At 42.6% G+C, this 22,770-nt stretch overlaps 1 protein-coding gene across 1 annotated transcript; it reads right to left on the bottom strand.

Moving 5' to 3' along the window:
- Window positions 1–7,666: 7,666 nt before the first annotated feature.
- On the bottom strand, window positions 7,667–10,024 carry LOC130591855 (uncharacterized). Its single transcript, XM_057395796.1, has 5 exons — window positions 9,106–10,024; window positions 8,858–8,976; window positions 8,068–8,328; window positions 7,936–7,972; window positions 7,667–7,815 (listed from the first exon to the last, which is right to left on the bottom strand). The coding sequence occupies exons 1-5, from the start codon at window positions 10,022–10,024 to the stop codon at window positions 7,667–7,669; spliced, it is 1,485 nt and encodes a 494-aa protein (XP_057251779.1).
- Window positions 10,025–22,770: the final 12,746 nt, after the last annotated feature.

Below are 22,770 nucleotides of genomic sequence, written 5' to 3' on the forward strand. Positions count from 1 at the left end.
GTTGCACAAGTCTCCAGTTCTAAGAACCATCTTTGGGAGTTGTGATATAAATTGCTAGTTTTCACTACATAACATTTGGCGCCGTCTGTGGGGAGACGCAACAATGACGGACTGTCACTCTTCGAATGTGGCAAGGAACAGAAGTTTTAGAGTTCAGGTGGATGATACCGTTGATGACGAGAGGCCACCTCGAGGCAGGGATCAGGGCCATGCTGCCGTTCACCTCGAGGGTAGGACTGTAACTCCAGTCATCCAAGAAAATCTTGACCGTCCAGTGACTGCTGGTCATTTGGAAAATGTATTAAATGACTTCCAGGCCAGGATGGCCGCTGTTATGGAAGAGCAGATTAAGAACAACATGCTATTTTTTCAGATGAGTCCGAGAGAAGAGGCAGCTGCGCCACTTAAAGGGCGATCCCAAGAGGGTCGTCCAGGACCTAGTCGGCCACCTCGGCCAGAATTGACTAAGCCGCCTTCCAAAGGAAAGCAGCCGGCAGTCAGTGATTCTAGGAGGAAGATGGACTGGAACTGGTGGTCCGTCCAGCAGATAATATCCCTCCTACTGGTCACATGATGGAGACTGATGCCCGGGAGTACTTGGAGGCCAAGAGGGCGGCAGCACAGCAGCGTTCAGCCTCTGGCTCCACGCCATATATGAAGGATCCGTCCTTAAGGCTCCCGTCCAGAACAGTGGTGCGAAGCCGTGGTCCATCCGCTTTCCAGCCCAGGCAAGAGAAGACAGTTTTGCAGCCTATGGTGTACAGGCGTCAGCCTTAGCTAACACCTCATCTAATCCGGTTTTAAAAGAGTACCGTCAGGAGCACATACCCATTGAGGGGCAGGTGGCGGCACTCCAGATCAATTGGCCCACTCCTTTCTCGGTCAGGATCATGGAGTCCCCTCCTTTCCCAAAGGTTAAGCTCCCAACCATTGATCCTTTTGACGGAACTACTGATCCGGACGATCACCTATCAGCTTACAAGCATCAGATGTATGTCCAAGGGGTGGACGATGCTACTTGGTGTAAGAATTTCCCAGCTACTTTGAAAGGAGTAGCGCAAAAATGGTTCAACAACTTGCCGCCTAATTCAGTGAATAATTTTACTGAACTTAGTATTCTATTCACCAGTCACTTTGTGGCTAATCGGCAAGAACAGAAAACAAGCATGCACCTGGGTAAAGTCATCCAAGGTCCTAAGGAAGCCTTGAGAGGTTATGTGAAGAGGTTTAATCTGGAGGCGTTGCAGATCCAAGATCTGAATGCGGGTGTGGCGTTTGACGCCTTCATCAGAGGTCTAAGACCAGGAAGTTTTAAGTTTGATTTGGTGAAGAAGAAAATCACTACTTTGACGGAAGCACTGAGGGAGGCTGAAGCATTCATTCATGCCACAGAGGTCTGTGCTGAAGCAAAACAGCCAGAAGTGAAGAAAGTTGAAGAAGCTGTTCAGCCAAAAAAGAATCCGCCCAAGAAGGCTGAGACTTGGGCATGACTTCTATGACCACTTCGTCCAAGAGAAGTAGGCGGTCAGAGCCGGCGGCCTCAGTTGAACCAATAGAGTTCAACAAAGATCAATATTCCATTTTGATGGAAATAAAAGATCAGCATGAACTAAAGGCGCCGGCCGAGATGAAGACGCCTTACCGTAACAGGGACAAGAGCAAGTATTGTCACTTTCACAAAGATTGTGGACATGAAACCAATGAATGCAAGCATTTGAAGCGAGCACTAGAAGAGTTGGCTCGAAAAGGAAAGATGAACAATTACCTACCCTCGTCAGGAAGGAAGTTTCAGAAAAGGGATAACCGTCAAGGAAGAAGATGGACGGAGATAGCACGGATGATGATGTGGTGATGGTCATCTCAGGAGGATTTGCAGCTGGAGGTCCGACAAATCGCGGCCACAAAAACTATTTGAGGGAACTCAGCCAGGTTATGCTCACCAACCAGGCCGAGTCTGATCCTTTTCCAAAAATAGTGGTCAGCGAGTTGGACCGGGGGAATATTAGGACGCCTCATGATGATCCGCTGGTTGTGGAAATGAAGATTGCCAATCTAAGGGTTAGGCGAATTTTGATTGATACTGGAAGCTCAACTGACATCATCAGTGCTGATTGTTTGTCTCGTTTAAAGTTTGACAAAAACGATTTGATGCCGGTCAATCATCCTATAATTGGTTTTGGCGGCGGGGTCATACACCCTATGGGAACCGTCACCTTGCCCGTCAGAGTTGGAGAAAAAGATGCGGCCAGGACGCTTTTTTGAAATTTTTGGTAGTACGAGACTTGACAGCTTATAATGTCATTCTCGGGCGACCTACCTTAAATCACATCAAGGCCGTCATTGTGACCCATTTAATGCTGATGAAGTTTGAATGTGATGGTGGGAAGATTGGATCTCTTTATGGAGACCAGCAAGCTGCCAGAGAATGCTATCTCACCACACTCAAACCATCATCTTGGAAGGAAAAAGCAGAGTGTCCAAAGGCACAAGGAGATGATTCGGCCAAAAAGTTAAAGGCCAGATTGGTGAGCTTAAGGAGGAAATTGAGAAGGTTCAGGAGTCGCCTCTTCCTGAAAGCAATCCGTCCATGCTTTTGCCTAGCAAGAAGAGAAAGTGTTTGGCTATTAAGGAAGAAAAGCATTCATCTGAGATAATGGCTATAATGAGTCTGGGACTAGAACGTCCAGAGCCTGTGGAAAGTCCAGTAGAGATTTGCTTGAATCCAGAGCGTCCGGAAAGGACATTGAAAATTGGATCAGTTTTGAGATCGGAAATTCAGGACGCCTTAGTTGCGTTGCTGCGAGAATTTGAAGATGTGTTTGCCTATGCTGTAGAAGAGATGCCTGGGATAGACCCTGAGGTGGCCGTCCATAAGCTCAACATTGAGCCGGGGCAAAAGCCTATTCGGCAGAAGAAGAGGCATCTGGGGCCGGCCAGAAATAAGGCCGTTGATGAGGAAGTTCAAAAGCTGCTTAAATCTAAATTCATCCGGGAAACATACTACCCAGATTGGGTAGCAAATGTTGTGATGGTTCCAAAGCCGAATGGCACTTGGAGGATGTGTGTTGATTATACAGATTTGAACAAGGCTTGTCCTAAGGACAGCTTCCCGTTGCCAAAAATAGATCGTCTGGTTGATTCTACGGCCGGCCATGCCCTGCTGAGCTTTATGGATGCCTACTCTGGCTTCCATCAGATTCCTATGTGGCCGGATGATCAAGATAAGACTTCCTTCGTTACTGAGAAAGGGCTGTATGGATGGCTCAGGATGCCTTTCGGCCTAAGAAATGCTCCGGCTACATTTCAGAGGCTCATTAATACGGTATTTCAGCCGCAGCTCGGCCGAAATATGGAAGCTTATATAGACGACATGATCGTCAAGAGTAAAGAGGAGAAAGATCATCTGGACGATCTGAGGGAAACCTTCCTCACCTTGAGAAAATTCAAGTTGAAGCTTAATCCGCAAAAATGTGTGTTCGGCGTAGTTGCTGGGAAATTTCTGGGATTTTTGGTTGATCAGAGAGGGATTGAGGCAAATCCCGACAAAATTCAGGCTATTATGAATATGTCTTCGCCGTCCAAAGTCAAAGAAGTTCAGAGGTTGACGGGCTGTTTGGCTGCTCTTGGACGGTTTCTCTCAAAATCAGGAGACAAATGTCACCATTTCTTTGCTACTATCAAAAAGAATGCCAAGTTTGAGTGGTCGGAAGAAGCTGAGTTGGCGCTTCAGCAAGTCAAAGACCATCTTCGGCAGCTGCCTAGGTTGATCAGTCCGGCCGAAGGTGAAAAGTTGTATGTATACCTGGCTGTATCACCTTTCGCAGTCAGTGCAGTCCTCTTGGCTGAAAGAGACGCGGTGCAAATACCCGTCTATTTTGTGAGCCATGTGCTGAAAGATGCTGAGAACAGATATTCCACCATCGAGAAATTCGGCCTGGCCTTGTTGATGGCTAGCCGGAAGTTAAGACCTTACTTCTTAGCTCACAGCATCCTTGTATATACAGATCAGCCACTTAGGCAAGTGTTGCATAAGATGGATGCCTCTGGCCGAATGTTAAAATGGGCTGTTGAGCTGAATATGTTTGATTTAACATTTGAGCCTAGAAAGGCAATCAAGGGCCAAGCTTTGGCTGATTTCATCGTAGAGCTTACTCGGCCTACGATAGAAAGCGTCCAGGATCCAGCAGCAGGAAGGCGTCATTGGACCCTTATGGTGGACGGATCCTCAACTGCCAACGGATGTGGGGCAGGAATCATTTTTCAATCTCCAGAAGGGGATAAGTTTGAATATGCTATGAAATTCAAGTTCCAGGCGTCCAATAACGAAGCAGAGTATGAAGCTCTCTTAGCCGGCATAAAAATGTGTAAAGCGGCTGGGGCCTTGGAAATCGAAGCTAAAACTGACTCTCTGCTGGTTGTCAGTCAGGTCAATGGTGAGTTTGAATGCAAGGAAGCGTCCATGAGCAAGTATATGAATTTGGTCAAGGACGAGATCAAGTCTTTAAAGAGGTTCGTCCTAGATCAGGTGCCCAGATCAGAAAACCATCAAGCTGATGCCCTCTCTAAACTGGCCAGCTCGGCCGAAGGTGACGTTCCTAGAACAGTCTTTTGGGAGGTGAAGGCGGCCAAGAGCATTGAGGCCGGAGAAGTGCTGTTTCTCAGCCGAGATGATGAGTGGATGAGTCCAATCATTGAGTTCAAGAAAACCGGCCGTCTGCCTCTTGATCCCATTAAGGCCAAGTATGTGAGAGCTAGGGACAAGTGGTTTGAATTGTGGAATGAGACCCTATACAAAAATCCTATAATCGGCCTCTTCTCAAGTGCATCAGCCGAAAGGAAGGTCTGGACGTTTTGAAGGAGTTGCATGAGGGAGCTTGTGCTTCTCACATTGGAGGAAGAGCTTTGGCAGAAAGGGCTCTCAGGACGGGCTACTTTTGGCCGTCCTTAAAAGAAGATGCACTCCTCTATGCCAAGAAGTGTGATAGTTGCCAAAAGCATGGTAATATCCATCAAAAGCCGTCCAATTACTTGACGCCCATTCTCTTTCCTCTTCCCTTTGCTAAATGGGGGATGGACATTCTTGGGCCTTTTCCTATTGCTGCCGGCCAGAAGAAATTTGTAATAGTAGCTGTAGACTACTTTACAAAATGGGTTGAAGCTGAAGCATTAAGGGGCATCACCACCAATGATGTCAAAGGGTTCATCTGGAAGAACTTGATTACAAGGTTTGGCATGCCCCAGTCGATCGTCTTTGATAATGGGCCGCAATTTGAAACACCCAAGCTTCGTCAATGGTTGGCCGACCAAGGAATTAAAGCTCACTTTGCAGCAGTAGCTCATCCACAGGCTAATGGGCAAGTGGAGGCTTTAACAAGATCCTTTCGGCCGGAATAAAAAAGAAGTTAGACAATGCAAAGGGGCTTTGGGTAGAAGAATTGCAGCTGGTCTTATGGTCAATTAGGACGACGGCCAAGAATTCCACAGGAGAGACTCCCTTTATGATGGTTTATGGCTCTGAGGCTGTCCTTCCTATTGAAGTTGAGGAACCCACCTTAAGAGTAATGATGTACTCAGAAGATGCTAACTGGGCAGCTCTTAGGACGGCTTTGGACTTAGTTCCTGAAGTCAGGGGCAATGCTCTGCTGAGGATGCAACTATATAAGTTAAGAATGGCAAGAGACTTCAACAAAAGAGTTGCTAGACGTCCATTAAAGATGGGAGATCTCGTCCTAAGAAAAATGGAAGCGGTCGGCCGAGCCAAAGAGTTAGGCAAGCTTACTCCTAACTGGGAAGGACCCTATAAGATAATCGAAGTCGTTCAGAATGGTACCTTTCGTCTTGAAGGATTGGACGGACGTCCTATTCCTAGGACGTGGAATTCTGACACTTTGAAGAAATACTTTGTTTAGAGCACCGCTAAATTGTAATCTTTTCCTAATGCATTACAATGAAAAAGTAGAATGTAGACATGTACCTTGACTATCCGTCAAGCAAACTTCATATAATACAATTCTACTTCTCTATGACTTTGTTTTAATTGTTTGCTTAAGTTACATACTAACGTCAAAAGCTAACTAATTTTACAAAGCAAAAAGACAATGCACCTTTCATTAGGAGTTCGGCTGAACATGTTATCATTCTTAAACGGATAAAATGTCAGATTCGCCGGTTGTTTACTTAAAGAGTTAAACATCTCCTGAACAAGGTCGGCTGGAAATAAGACGCCTTAGTAAAGGTATCTTACTGTCCGTCCAAAAGCCACAAAACTTCGAAATAACAACCTTAGTAAAGGAACAAGTTATTTCATGATTTCACAGAGATGGACGAGTTTTTCAAAAGAATCAGTTCGTCCAACTATCATTCAGACGAGTTGCTCTCCAAAGAAGCAGCCCGTCAGAATATTAGCTTGGACGAGTTGCTTCTCGCATAAACCGCTTGTCCTAGTTGTTTAAAAATTATCTTCTCAACTCCTTCTTGAACAGGAAAAAGTTATAAAAACTCTTCGTCCAAGAAGGGGGCATATAGGGCATAATTTATAAATAACTAAGTCTTTGTCCAAGGACGAACGGAACCCAGGTCTGGCCGAGCAAACTTTATACTTGAGTTTAAAAATAAAAATTAAAGAGTCTTTGCTTGAGCATCTGTTAGATGAACGTCCAGAAAAGAGCTACTGGGTCAGATCAAATGATTGACGAGTACTTTTATACTTGGTATTAATAGTAAGTGAATGAGATCGGCCAAAAGATGTTAGACCGCCAAATATTATGACGAGTTGTTTTGTACTTGTAGATATGAGTTGTAAGACAATCGTCAAAAACAGTAAAGCATAGAACAAGGAGATTGAAAAAGTAGCTTTCCATAATATAAAAAGATGATTACAACCTAAATTCATCTAAGTACAAAAGAGAAAATTACAAGTGGCTCACGGCCAAGATACAACAAAGAACTAGGCGGCAGGAGGATCATTGTCCTCTTCGTCCTGGGCCTCTGATCGTCCTCTCCCTCTTCATCCTCAGAGGATTCTTCAAAGACGGGAGGTTCTGCTCCAGTTATGGTGGCCTTATGCAAGGCTTCTTGGAATTCCAGCCGACGAGCATATCTGGGGATATCCTCCTCTCGGCCATCATCTCAAAAGCCTTCACCGCCCATTCTTTTGAGGTATCTATGACGTGTTCATAGCCTCTTTGGCGCCGCAAGGTTCCGCAACCTCAGTACGAAGGGCTTGGTTCTTTACCTTCAGGACGAGGTTCTCTTGTAGAAATCGCAGCCATGCATGGCTGAGTTCCTCTCGTCCGTCAGGGCTCGTTCCAAGAGCCCGTTCGTCATCATCTCCGTCAACCGAAGAAGGTAGACTTTGATCTGAGATTCCAGTCGGCGACCGTTTTTCCAAGCAATCTTGGTTTGCTGATGCAGCACCTCTTGCTCGCATGATCAGCGGCCGCCGTCACATCGCGGACGAGCTTTTTATTTTCTTTTCTGAGCTCCTTCGCCCAGTCTTCTGTTATCATGCTGCGAGCAAAGAGCTGAAAGAAGAGGGAGGATATAAAGTCAGGCCGAATGTTAGAAAAATTTATAAATACTTAACTATGGAGCTAGGCGTCCAAAGAAAAGCTTACCTCGGCAGCAAGCTGAGACATGTAGCCTACATGCCCAGACGATGCTCCCCTTAACCCTTAATATAAGGTTCAGGGAAACACTTGAAGAGCTCCGTCTTGAGCTTTTCCCGATCGGCTGATGACATCCTTCCGAAAGCCGGAGAAGATTCGTCATCAGAGAGAATAGGAGATCCATCAGCTAGTGGACCCTTCCCTTTATCTGAAAGGTTAGACTCGTCAGTACATCTGATGGGAATAACCACGGCCTGTTTGTTGGACGGACTCATCGGACGCCCGCCAACCCGTAGTGTTCTAACTACGTTTGAATAATAAGACTCACCAGAGGAACGGGAAGCCGTCCTATATGCAGTTGGCATCTGGCCAACCAGTTTGGCCACTGGTCCAGAAAAAGCGGACCCGTCTGCAGCCGCGTCCGGCTGAGAAGATTGGCCTACTTCGTCCAAATGACAACCTCGTCAGGTTGTGAGGCTGTAGGATGCTCGGCAGGCCCAGCATAGGTCACTAGAGCCAGAGAGCCAATCTCTGACGGCTCCTCCTTGGCCTCCTCTTTGGCCGGAATCTCGATCACGACCTTAGGAGCGGGCCGTGTCGACTTCTTTTTCTTGGCGGTGAAGCCCTTTGCTTTCTTTGGGGGAGGAGCTTCACTAGTTCCCGCCGGCCGTTTCTTGGCCGCTGCCTTCTCGGCCAAAGCCCTAGATGTTGGGGCATTTTTCTGAAAAAAGATACAGCAAGTTAGAGATGAAGCTCGTCCTGAAGAAACCTTGTGACACTCTCTCTCAGAAAAGCAAGGCGTCCGGGTTTCAGTAAGGACGACCTGCTCGTTGAGGAAGCAAGGCGTCCGGGTTTCAGTGAGGACGATTGGCTCTTTGAAGAAGCAAAGCGTCCGGGTTTCAATAAGGATGGTCTGCTCTTTGAAGGAGCAAAGCGTCCGGGTTTCAATAAGGACGATCTGCTCTTTGAAGAAGCAAAGCGTCCGAGTTTCAATAAGGACGATCTGCTCTTTGAAGGAACAAAGCGTCCGGGTTTCAATAAGGACGATCTGCTCTTTGAAGGAGCAAGGCGTCTGGGCTTCCGTATAGGACGATCTGCTCTTTGAAGGAGCAAGGCGTCCAAAAGGTGTTCAAGACGGTTTTCCTTTCAAAGAAGCAAACCGTCCACTGCCCTGTCAAGACGCTCTCCTCTTTGAAGAAGCAAAACGTCCAAAAAAAAAAAAAAAAAAAAAAAAAAAAAAAAAAATTTACCAGTGTGTCGGCCCGCTTTTCAGCGCCCGACTTGCTGTATTCCTTCCAGAGATTGTCTGCAAATCTGGACGAGCTCATGTCTCCTATCCAAGATTTTTTTAGCTTACTTCTGACTGAATCTGCAAAAAGAAGAAATGTTAGACGAATGATAGTTTGGACGAGAAGCTTACTTGAAATATTCAGTAGTTATACCTCTGTCCTCGTCCTGCCGCAAACCGGCAGCGACTAAGAAGTTATCATGGTAGAACATCTCTTTAAAGGGGATCCAGTTGGACGGACCCTTGAAGGAGACTTTTCCATGGAGTACTCCGAAATCCGGAAGTATTCCACCATCTCCTCGGCCGATTTATCCTCTAACTCTAGAAATGAAGCCATCCGTCCAGTGTTGGTATTGGCCCGGCTAAAATAGCGAAGCCTTTTTGCAACCGCTTTATCGGGAGCTTGAATGAATAAAAACTCACCCTTCCAAGAGTGCATCTTAGATGTTTTGTCCCAGGACGTCAAGAATCCTTGACGGTTGCAAACGCTCAGCCAGCTTCCCTCAAATGTCCTGGGAACCCTTGAAACATAATGAATATGGGTGAAGGCGGCCAAAGAAGGGTTTTTCCCCTTTAGATTGCAAACGGCCAAAAAAGTGAGGATGTTTTGCCAAGAATTGGGGGCTAGTTGGTTGTGTCCTATGCCGTAGTAGTGAAGAACTTGGCTGATGAAGGGATGAAGAGGAAATCGCAAGCCGGCATCTAAGGCCAGGCGGTAAACGGCAAAATGACCCGAAGGGGCGCTAAGTATGGTGTCCTCCCGGCCGGGGAGAACGAATTGGTAACCTGGCATGGGCATGGCCAAAGAGAAAGGTCTAAGGTCCGAACCTATTCGTCCTAGCCATGTGTTGTCAGCCAAGATGAATCTAGGGTCAGAAAGGGGCCCTAGCCGTCGTCTTATTTCAGACGAGGTTGTTGATGGCTCTTCTGAGCCGCTAGCAGGATTTGATGAGCTGGCCGTCCTTGGCTCATCCAAGACCGTCCCGCGTATGGACGGGCTGGGAGCAGGAGAACCTCCAATTTCTTGTTCCTCCTGGACGTGTTCAGAGGGAGGACTCGGGTTTGCCGGACGAGCGCTCTGTACTTCGCGCTCACCCTCGTTGGGAATTCGACCAGTAGATCCCTCCATTTCAGAGCTGGAGGCCGGCAGGTTAACTCCTCGTCTGACGCGAGCTGTTTGCTTAACGCGAGCCAGATTACCCTGCACAGGTAAAGACTGGGTCGTCTGACTTAGCCGGCCATGAGAAAAGAAAAAGAATGCATGTCCGGCCAAGATGGGTCCAACTCTAGAAGATGCCGAAGAAGATAGGCCCTCTGTTCTAGGGCTAGTACCAACCCTTGAGCGGCCGGGTGTGTTCGATGAAGAAGACGAGCTCATTTTCTTAAAATATGTGGGAAAACAAGAAAGAGAGTTGAGAATATACCTGTAAAGAGGAGTTCGGACGAGCGTCAAAGATGACTTGAGACCTCGGACGAGCAAAGTAGCAATTACACGAACTTGGACGGGAGTAATTCTTCTCTCTAAAAATTCAGTAAAAACTTGCAGAGTCTCTCTCTCTAGAAAACTTCTCAGCGATGTTAAAATGACTCCAGGAGCGACTAAGGCACATATTTATAGAGGGGTGAAAATGACCCCCTCATCCGGTAAAAGTAACCGTTGTTCATAGGAGTTGACCTGTGGAGACCGGCAAAATGGCGCCTCTTTTTTGAAAAAGAGAAGGGCAGTTCCAGGTCGGTTAAAAGAGGAAGATTAACCGTCTTGGCGCCTCGAAGATAATAACTCCCTCTTTTAAGGGGCAAATGTTGTAGCCTAAAAATCAACGGCTCTGGCGCTGACACGTGGCATTATCTGAGCCCTACATGTGGCATATATGCAGGGAATAAAAGTACAAAAGGGCCTGAAGGTGACAGGCCTAAAAGTACGTTTCTCTGAAAGCGTACTAAAAAGACCTTCTTCTGGCCCCAAAAATTGTACTTAGGCCCAGTAAGCATGATTCACATCTTTATATGAAAGTGAGGTGTGCTGGCCAATTAACAGCTGCCACGTGTCCCAAGACTTTGATTAGCCAATCAGATGCTCCCAAATTAGGGTAACATCAAGGCACAGCAGTCATTTCAAACAGTATAAATAGTCCTAGATTTCAGGGTGAAAGGTACGTTTTTCAGAGCATAGTACTGTTACTCTGTCATAAATTCTTCTCTCTCTCTCTACTTTCTCTCTCTAAAAGTTCCTTTACATCCCTGATATCTGACTTAAGCTTCGGAGGGGGAAATACCACCCAAACCTCCAGGGTGGGTCCCTTTTTGCAGGTTGCTGGTCAGGAGTTTGCTTCGGTATTTGGACCAATCATTGTTGCACAAGTCTCCAGTTCTAAGAACCCATCTTTGGGAGTTGTGATATAAATTGCTAGTTTTGCACTACATAACACCTTCCTTTCCTCTTTTTCGTCTCCAAGTTCTTACTTGGCCTTTGTAAATCTTTTTCTTCACGGCGAGCCTTAACCAATTATCGCTGTTCCTTTTCGCAATCGAAACACTCATCCTCGGTAGTGTGTTCCGCACTCGTATGCACCTCCGCCATATCCCTGAAATTGTACAAACATACGAATTAATTAAAAAAAAAAATTTAGGGCGGGAGGGGGCTGTGTAGTGGGGAGGGGGGCTGTGCAGTGGGGAGGGGGCAGGGGCATTGGGGAGGGGGGCAGTGGGGAGGGGTGTGCAGGGAGGGGGGCAGCAGTGGGAGGGGTGTGCAGGGGAGGGCAATAGGGGGTGTGGGAGGGGGCAGCAGAGGGAGGGGGAGGGGCAGCAACAGGGAGGGGAGGGGGCAGCAAGGGGAGGGGTAGGGGGGGAGCAGGGGGAGGGGGATGGAGGGGGGGAAGTGGGAGGGTTGAGGGGTGCAATGGCAGTGAAAAGGCCAAAATAGGCCGGAATTTGCCTTTTCATTCCCGAAATGCAACCAACAACAAATTAAAGCCTAACAATCTACACAATAGTTATATTATACCTCATATAATCATGTTCAAAGGGAATTTGGGGTTAAATCACTCGATAAGTAGGATTTGGGAGCGAAAAGGCCAAAATAGGCCAAAATAGGCCAGAATTGGCCTTTTCGTTCCCGAAATGCAACCAACAACAAATTAAAGCCTAACAATCTACACACTAGTTATATTATACCTCATATAATCATGTCCAAAGAGAATCTGGGGTTAAATCACTCGATAAGTACGATTTGGGAGCGAAAAGGCCAAAATAGTTGCAAATTGGAGAAATTACACACCTGAGTTTATGTCTCATGATTTATTGACCTTCCGCCGTTTCTTAGGATCCTCAAGTACATGTATCCCTTCCGTGTGATCTACACGGATATAGTTCTCCGACATATTCACATCATCTTCCACACTAATTTGAGGATAGGTAAAAGGGGGGAGGTCATCAAATGCATCATATTCTTCCTCATTATCAACATCACCAATACCGAGGATACTCCTTTTACCAGGTACAACAATTGGCCACTTATGATCAGCAGGATAAGTTACAAAAAATACTTGCTTGACTTGTGATGCAATTACAAATGGCTCCTCAGTTTCACGTAGACGACTAAGGTCAAGAAGAGTGAATCCGCAAGGATCATCGTTTCTTACACAACGTCGATTATCGTCAACCCACTTGCAACACAAGAGGCAAATATTAAAAGTACAGTAGTCCAGCTCCCATATTTCTTGTATTCGCTCATAATAGTTGCTTTCAGCATCTACAGGCGACTTATCTTTCGAGTTTGCATATTGTGTAGACGACGCCACAAGTGAAACACCACTCTTTTGTTGCGATCTTGACTTCAGATCTTAACGGTCAGTCCAAAACGTATACCCATTAATATCATAACCCTCATAAGAGCGTACAGTTTCACGAGGACCAAATGCTAACCACTTGACTGTTTCAGGAACACTTTCATCCAAATCATTGAGTACTCGTTTATTAAACAAATCAATGAAAGTCTTGTTATGCATTTGCGTCAATGCCCTCACTCCTTTTCCAGGATTGCTAACACGTAATTCCTCCATATGTTCACTTAAATAAGGATGGACATCTGGTACGTGATGTAATACAAATAAATGAGCTTGTTTACGCAATTCTACAGAAGGTGTGATCAATTTTGAACCAATTATACCCTTGCCCTCAAGTCTGCCCTCGTGTCGGGATGTCAGAAGTCCAACAGGATCAACACTAGCAAAATACTCAGCCACAAAATTACTGATCTCTTCACCCACAATCCCTTGAATTATACTACCTTCTGGTTGAGAAGGATTCCGAACTTTATCCTTCAAAGTTCCCATATATCTCTCTAAAGGATAGCACCACCTCAAAAACACTGGACCACACAGCTTAATTTCTCGAACTAGATGGACAATGAGATGGACCATAATGTCAAAGAATGCGGGGGGGAAATACATCTCAAATTTGCATAGAGTTTCAACTACTCTGGCCTGCAAGGAATCGAGGGTCGACGGGTCTAGGACTTTGCTGCAGATTGTATGAAAAAATGAACACAGTTCTGTAATGGTGTGCCTCACATGCTTTGGAAGAATCCCACGAATTGCAATCCGTAAGAATACTTGCATCATGACATGACAATCGTGCAATTTCATACTCGATAACTTCAACTCACCATTTAAGGTCACAAAGCGCTTCATATTCGATGAGTAGCCAGTAGGGACCTTAATGTCATACAATGACCCGCAAAAAATCCGTTTCTCTGCACGCGACATCGTGTAGCAAGCTGGTGGCAAATAATTCTTCTCTGAATCCTCCACCTTTTTATTTTTATGAGTTTCATCATCAACCCTTTCCTCCCCTCTTTTCTTCTTCCTTCCGTCCCTTTTCTGATCCCACAACTCTGGTCGAATCCCCTCTTTTTCCAAGTAAAGTCGTGACGCCTTAACATCTTTTGTCTTGCCCGGAATATTCATAAGTGTCGCGATAATAGCTTCACAAACATTCTTCTCTATGTGCATGACATTCAAACAATGTCTGGCCTTTAGATCTTTCCAATATGGGAGTTTCCAAAAAATGGACTGTTTTTTCCATAATCCTGTAGGTCGATCAACCTCACTAGCAGGTTTACCAAAGACTGTTTCAATGCCCTTCACCTGATTATAAACTTCAGTACCAGTTAATGGTCTATGAGCAACTTCTTCTTCAACTGTCCCATCGAATGCCTTCTTCTTAAACAGATAGGGATGGTCGCGGTTGAGGAGCCTTCGTGTGCGCATATACACATGTTTGCAGCCCTTAAGGTGTGTAGATTTCATGTCATCTAAACAAATCGGGCAAGGTTGTTTTCCTTTAGTCTTAACCCAGATAAGTTCCCATAAGCTGGATAATCGTTCATAGTACAAAAAAGCATGGCACGCAGAGTGAACATCTCATTAGCATACGCATCAAATACTAACACTCCTTCGTTCCACATCTTCTGTAAATCTTCAACAAGCGGCTGAAGGTATACATCTATGTCATTTCCAGGTTATTTGGGCCCCGATATAAGAAGCGACAGCATCATGTACTTGCGTTTCATGCACAACCAAGGAGGCAAGTTGTAAACCACTAAAACTACTGGCCATGTACTATGCTGCGAGCTGAGATTGCTAAAAGGGTTCATGCCATCCGTACATAATCCAAGCCTTAGATTTCTATCCTCATTACCAAATGAATTATGCACCCTGTCGATAGTTTTCCACTCAGGCGAATCAGCCGGATGCTTGAGCAGACCGTCTTTCTTCCTACGATCTGCATGCCACCTCAAATTCTTCGCATCTCCTTTTAATTGAGAACATGCGCTTAATCTATGTATTATGGGTAGATACACAACACCTTGGCTGGTGGTCCTTCACTACCTCCAGCTCCTTCACGCTTGTACCTCAACAATCCACAACGTGGACACTCATGTAAATGGTCATACTCATTACGATAAAGCACACAATCGTTAGGACAAGTATATATCCGCTCATACTCTAAACCCAAAGGACACATCAGCTTCTTCGCATAATAGTACGACTTTGGCAGTTCATTTCCATCAGGGAGCATCTCAGCTAAAACTTCCAACAACGATGTGAAACTAGAGTCCGTCCAACCAGCGTTCGACTTATTGTTGAACAGTGTTACCACCGCGGAAAGTTTGGTGTACTTTGTACAACCTGGATATAACGGCTTTTCAGCAGCCTGAGACATAGACTCAAAAATACGAGGTCGTCTAAACGACTGATCTTCAACCTCGTGTATCATCTCGTCTACCCGATCCTCATCGTCATCTCCAAATTCATCATCCAAATTCTCATCCCCTAACTCATCATCATCCTTCTTTTTTTCTTCACATACATCATTCTTTACTACAGAGCTTCCCATATACCTCCCCTGCTCACCATGCCAAACCCATACGTGGTATTGAGGCCTAAACCCACGGCGAAAGACATGCTCGCTAACCACATGTATACTACTAACCTTGCTCACATTTCTACAATCCAAACAAGGACAATAAAAGTCGACTGCTCCAGAGGATGTTTGATATTCTAATGCACTTTTACAGAATTCCGAGACCCCATTCACAAACTCAATCGATTCACGACTACCATACATCCAAGTACGATCCATCTCATTCAAGAAGACCACCTCTAATAATTAAACACAACATTCATTATAATGCATCAATCATTATTAAAGTATACACACTCAAATATTCAAATCACACACGTATACAGCAAGCTAAGATAGTGACATGTTCAATTGTATGCATGCAGTCAAAGGTCCTTATCACTCCAACCTAACCCAACCTTAGACGTCTAATCTCACTAGTGAATATATGCCAACTTTTCAATTCTAAGGAAAATTCGGCAGCATTTCCCTACAGTTCTCCAAGTACACAATGTAGATAATTGCTTATCTACATATGTACCCAGAGAACAATGTGGAGAAACGATAAGCCAAGATTTTCCTCAGAATTGAAAAGAAGACACACATTCACCACCTAAGTGAGATCAAACGTCCAAGAACAGTCCCAAACCGGGGACTATTCAAGACTTACTCCTAATGAGTAAGTCTTGAACGGGTATCTAGGCATATATGATGATGATTCAAACAACTAGTTATTTTCATATATATAACTAAATCACATTGCGTTTTCATACAATCTCATATCAACAAATAATATATATACATTATAAAAAATACATATACATTCAATAAATTATCAACTCTTAATCAATTTGAAGCACATGATAACTTTGTCTACATGTTAAAGTAGTTACCTCTTATCACCAACGACGATCAATGAAGAGAGAAGAGATAGTTGGACCTTTAATCTGCCTTCCCAAGCCTCTTCTTCCCAGCATTAACAAAACCCACATTGCACATTAATCATTTAATTCAATAATTAAGAAAAAACAAAAATAACTTAAAAACAAAACTAATTCATACCTAATTAACCACTCAAATGGTGGAGAAGAGAAGAGAATGGCGGCGGTTGCACGTGGTGGAGCAATGTGGTGCGCAAAGAGGTGGGCAGCAGTGGTGCGCCAGGTGGTGGGAGCAACAGTGGTGGTGGTGGTGGTGCGCAAGGAGCAATGTCGTCGCGCAAACCCAGTGGTGGAGAGTGGTGGTGCGCAAGGTGGTGGGCAATGTCGTCGCGCAGTGGTGGTGGAGCAACGGTGGTGGAGCAGCGGTGGTGGGTAGCAGCAGTGGTGGTGGTGGTTGTGTTAGGGCTCAAATATTTTTCGCTCGTAATTCTCTAAGGGAGGAAAGTGGTAAAAATAGAATGAGTAATGGGTAATAATGTACATGCGCGCTTCAATTACAAAAAAAAAATTGAACGAAGGGCTGCGCGTTTTTAAAAACGCGCAGCCCTTCACTTTGAAAAGGAATGCGCTTTTTTAAAAAGCGCAACCCTTCACTTAGTAGGGCTGCGCTTTTTAAAAAAGCGCAGCCCTTTTCAAAGTGAAGGGTTGCGCTTTTTTAAAAGCACAACCCTTCTAATGTGAGAAGGGCTGCGCTTTCTGAGAAAGCGCAGCCTTTCTGTTTTATAGGGCTGCGCTTTTTTAGGAAAGCGCAGCCCTTCTATAATAGGGCTGCGCTTTTTGAAAAAGCGCAGCCCTTCGAAGTCAAGTGAGTGTCATCAGTTCAAGGGGAATTGAGTGAGTAGGAAAGACAAGTTCCTAGAGGAACATAGAAGGATCCAGTAATAGGTTGTAAAGAGAGTCTTTTGGCCTATTATATTGATAGAAGTATTGAGTTAAAATTCCTTGAGGTCAAGGTTTTTCTTCGTATTGGGCCTAGGGAGTTTCCTTGTAAAAATCTTGCGTGCATTTTCTCTTTCATTCTAAGTAATTTATATTCCACAATTTAAAGTAGAAAAATTCCCCTCAACTACATTTCACCCCCCCCTCTTGTAGTTGGTCTAGTGTTCATACTAAAATAACAATTGGTATCAGAGCCTAGTACCTCGAAAAATCAGTTAACGCTGAGGAGCTTGTACCTGGCACCATGAACACTACGGGAGAAAAACTTGATGAAGGATATTCTACTCAACGACCGCCCATGTTCGATCGGAAGCATTATCCATACTGGAAGAACCGCATGGAGATTTTCATAAAGCGGAACACTACCAAGTATGGAAGGTATTTGAGCTTGGTGACTCCGAAGTTACAAAGAAAAATGATAACAGGGATCTGATTCCAAAACCCCTTGAAGAGTTTGATAAAGATGATTTTGATATAATGGAGATGAACAATTTGGCTAAAATGCTACTCCACTATGGCCTTGGTCCTCATGAATACAAAAGAGTCATGGGATGCAAGACCGTAAAGCAGATGTGGAAACTCCTTCAAGTCACTCATGAAGGAACAAGCGAAGTGAAAAGATCGAAGATAGATATGCTCACGCATAAGTGTAGGATGTTTTTATTTCGCCTACTTTCCTTGGTGTGAGCACATATTATATTTGACTACCTCATTGTTAAGGTTTTATTGAAAAATTATTTTTGAAAGAAGTAGCCAACAATTCTTTTTAGGAAGAATCATAAACCTTACTGGATATGGGAAAACCATAGGGACTTATCCAATGTAGATTTCCCCATCAAGACTCCATATATGGTCAAAAGGAACCAAAGATTGAGTATGGGGGTGAGGGTACGACACAGTCAGGAACTATGTTGCCAATTGCTAGCCTTTACTAAATCGATTCATTACAGATTTTATGTCAAAGAGTAATCATATAATATTTTTATGCACCCTAAAAATAATTTACTCTAGATTGGTTCAGGAAACACGTAAAGAGACTATTTTTTAATGACAAGTTATTATGCAATCAATTTACAGGAAACTTAGTAGTTTGTCCAAATGAATCTAATTAATGTTAGAACATTTCTTTAGGTCTTGTTTAGCAATAATAGCAAGTGGGTGATAAAAGCAATAACACTGGACAATCATATAATATGCATAGAATGATCAGGCAGACATATAATGATATATAATTATAAATAAAAAAGAAGGAAAAAGATTTAGAATATACAATACGACGATATTATATTAAAGATCTATATCATAAAAGAAACAGTTAGTAACTTTAATATAAAAAAATTTATTTAAGGATCCTCAGGATTATACCTGTGCGGTTTAAATTGAAGAGTGCAACGATCTTTAGGCGGAGCAATCGTGGAACTATGAACGTAGTGTGATTAAGAATTGATTGAAAGTATTTGGGGGGTTGAGTGTTTTTGGAGTTGAAGTGTATTCGTAAGGATTTTCGTACTCGTAGAATAACAATGAAAAGTCATCCGTAATTCATAAAATCACGAGTATATATAGGCAGAACGACACTGCGCCTCATGTGCCAGCTGCGCCTGGCGCAATTGACATGTCAAGCGCATGATATGGCATGCACAGTAATAAGTGTACACATGGCACGCGTTTTGAAAAATATAAGAAAGAAATTCTGCATCTCAAGCAAAGACCTACGCTTGACGCAAGCCTCTGAATGAGTCAGAAATCCACGTGTCTGGTGCAGATTTCTCGAGGCTTTATGTAACACCCCGATAATTCTCTCTTTCTAGAAAATACTTTTATAATAAACCTTAGAGAATTACCCAGGCATTATCGCCCGTGTGATAACGTATCAGCTTACTCAGAATTTTGCAGCGGAAAACAACTTACTAAAAACAACTTTATTAAAACTTAGGAAACCAATAACAATGTTTGAAACTAAAACACACCAACTTAAAACTAATGTCTGAAAACACAAGTTCCTACGAAAACAACTTAAATGATACTAGTACTACAATGAGTCTCTCCATTCCAGATTCCCAATGAGATGCATCTGCGAACCTGTAATGTCAATGCTTTCTCAACTCTGCTCCCCCGAAGGATCACCACAGGATCAATAGGCAAAGCCATTATCACACACACAACAAGCACGTAATCAGCAAAGCTAAGTACTACATATCAGGCATAAATAATCCTAAACATGATACTACAAAAGTAGCTTGCAGGGATAAATAATAATATAAACATATAATAATCTGCAGATAACTATTACTGAACTAGACTCTAAACTTTATTTCTTTCTTTAAATGGAATAGTTATTGGACGAGTTGACTTATCCATAAATAGGAAATATGGGAGCTACCACATATTCCAAAAATGACCTGCGATATTGAGGAACCTTTGAACTGAAAGAGGGATGGTGATCGATCCATTCCTAGAAGAACCCATGGCACGCTCACCATGAAATTTCAACCCTTAGTGTCCAACTCTAGACGAGCACCCGTCTAAAGTCTATAACCTATTCTCGTTTCACTTTACATTGAATATAATTTATTACTTGTGTTGACACAACAAACAAGCAACACATAACTAATACTCAAACAGTCATAACAGAAACTCTTTTTATCTTTGGATTAACAAGTGATCACAACTCATCAATCAAGACTCCTTTAACTCCTTTTTATACTTTACTAACTTGCTTGTTGAACCTAGCCAACAATAAACTTTACCTTTATATAGGTAGAACTTGTAACTTACCAAATAAGGTCCACGGTCCTTATATGATAGTAAATACTCAAAGAATACATGTAAGACATGATTCACTCTAACTTATATTAACTCACTCACGAATTAATAAATAAACTTGACTTATCCTGCTTGCATCAATCTTCCATACAAACATTTATAATCATAATCACTTCTAGTTTACATGTAGCACACAGGCAAATAACATGTAAAAACAATTCCAGTAATCATATATATGAACAAATAGAGTCCTATACATGATACTAATAAATAAAATATTCTTAGAGCATGCTTCTAAATCACATAGCACGTAGACGATGTACGTACCTTGTATATACTAAGCGGTAGGCTACTTTTAACTCGTTAAAAGTCTCCTACAACGAAATCTCCGCCTAGAAAATAAAGTAATGAAAATTAATAACTTGAACTAAAAATTCCAGCAACTTTAAAACGATCAAAACCCCCTTAAAACGTGTTTTAAAATCGTTTTTACATACCAAACTTACGTTATTTTTAATTCCTAGTATAGTATGACTATTCTAGTAATTAAAAATCCTTTAAAACTCCCTTAATACTTCTTTTCTAAAATTGCAGCACTTATAGACTTTAATAACTCTCTTTAAAACATATAAACATGTTTAAAATAAAAAATTAAATAATCTCATAGTGTATAACATACAACTATGGTTTTCTAGTAATTAAAACCCTAAAAATCCATGCTTTGGTGATTAAATCTTCAATCTAAAAGTAATAACAAATTTGAAAATTTATTCTTTCAATATATAATATATATGAAATCAATATATGAGAAAACGAGGAAAAGAATCAAAAGAAAAAGGAAGAAAAAGAGTAAAATACCGAAATCGCGAGAGAACTACGACAGCAAAATCGCAAAACTTGCAGAGGTCATAACTCATAGAATAAGAATCGGAATTGAGTGATTCTTGAGCCTAAATTCAATAACTTTTCGAGATCTACAATATTTCTAAGAAGGAAGTTTTGGCTAAAAAGAAACGGAACTATGAGAAATCTGGCCAATCAGATTCGGGTGCGAGAAAAAAATGAGTGAAGGGAGAGAGAAAATAGAAAGTCGAAGGAAGGGAGGAGAAGAGTGACGTGATTTTGGAGAAAATAAGTGTGTAGGGTGAAATAATTGGGTTTTTAGGATATTTATATATAAAGGCTTTTACTTGTGGCTTAGGAAAAGAGATTTTAATTAATGAAACTTGATGACTAATAAGATGGGCTACTTAAGACTTTAGTCATCAAATGACTCTTTCCCTTTTTATCACTTTTTGGGCTTTCGATTCCATTAAACTTCCTTTTCAATATACTTTTAATATTTAAACTTTTATTAAAACATGCTTAATTAAATATTTTAAATTTTATTAAGCTATGAAAAATAATTTCATTTGACTTTTAAAATAATCAACCCTTTTTAAAAGTCAAACATTTTCCAAACTCATTTGATTTAAAATAACTACATAAATACTTTAATATATTTATGAAAATTCTTTAAAATTGTGGTGGATTACAGTCTACCCCCTTAAAAGAAGTTTCGTCCCGAAACTTAACACAAAATCCTCGTACTTTCAAAAGTTTGAACTCATCATTTCGAAAGTTTTTGAAACTAGGTAGTGCCTCTTGTGCACTTTCCCATTTTTAAAAACTTGTGTTACTTATGAACACTTTTCTTATGCGGAGACTCTACTTCTTTTGCACTAACATGTGCAAATTGCCCAACATAGGCATACATATGCATGAAAATCTCATAAAAATAGACAAAAGCGCGAAATTTATCGCATTCTACCCCCTTAAAGAAAACGAGTTACGCCCTCGTAACTCACCTCAAGGAATAGGTCTGGATACTTTTTCTTCATATCTCTTCGGCTTCCCACGTTGCCTCTTCTGACTCGTGGTTAGACCAAAGAACTTTGACAATATCATCCTTGTTGCGTACTACGCACTTTCCTGTCGAGAATCTTGACAGGTCTTTCCTCATATGTAGGCTACTATCTATCTGAACTCTTTCAGGCTCTAACACATGCGCTCATCAGGGATATAGCGCTTAATTGGGAATATGGAATACATCATGCATCTTTTCAAACTCCATTGGCAAGCCAATCTATAAGCTACTTTCCCAATGCGCTCCAAAATCTCATATGGGCCTACATATTTAGCACTCAGCTTGCCCTTTTTCCCAAATCTCATAACGCCTTTAGTGGGTGATACTTTCAGGAATACCTTATCACCTACAGCAAACTCATCTTCGCGACGTTTTAATCTGCATAACTTTTCTGCCTATCTTGCGCAGCTTGAATTCGAGCCTGAATTATCGACATTCTTAGGTCTCTTCAATAAATTCAGTCCCCAAAACTATATTCTCACTAAAGTCATTCCAGCAAATGGGACTTCTACATTTCCGTCCATATAATGCCTCAAATGGTGCCATCTTTATACTCGCATGGTAACTATTGTTGTAAGAAAACTCAATCAAATCTAATTGGTCCTCCCAACTTCCTTGAAAATCTGCACAAGCTCTCAACATTCCTCCATAGTTGATTAGTCCTCTCAGTCTGACCATCGGTCGCAGGGTGAAAGGCGTACTCATTTTAATGTTGTCCCAAGGTTTAATTGGACCTTTTTCCAAAACTTAGATAGAAATCTAGAGTCACGATCCGAGATAATGTCCTTTGGAACTCCATGCAATCTCACTACATGCTTGATATAGGTCTTAGCGAGTTGCTTCTTCTTTCCATGTCTCCTTAATAGGTATGAACACGGCGACTTGGTCAGTCTATCCACTAATAACCCAAATGGTATC

The sequence above is a fragment of the Beta vulgaris genome, chromosome 6, assembly GCF_026745355.1.
Source record: "Beta vulgaris subsp. vulgaris cultivar EL10 chromosome 6, EL10.2, whole genome shotgun sequence".
Lineage (NCBI taxonomy): Eukaryota > Viridiplantae > Streptophyta > Magnoliopsida > Caryophyllales > Amaranthaceae > Beta > Beta vulgaris.

Excerpts from the sequence above, each read along its gene's own strand:
- LOC130591855 (XM_057395796.1), bottom strand. The coding sequence starts at position 10,024 with ATGGAGGGATCTACTGGTCGAATTCCCAACGAGGGTGAGCGCGAAGTA. Across the intron at positions 7,973-8,067 it reads CAGCCTCACAACCTGACGAG|ATGCCAACTGCATATAGGAC; the intron begins GTTGTCATTTGG and ends CTGGTTGGCCAG. Across the intron at positions 7,816-7,935 it reads GACGGCTTCCCGTTCCTCTG|ATAAAGGGAAGGGTCCACTA; the intron begins GTGAGTCTTATT and ends CTAACCTTTCAG.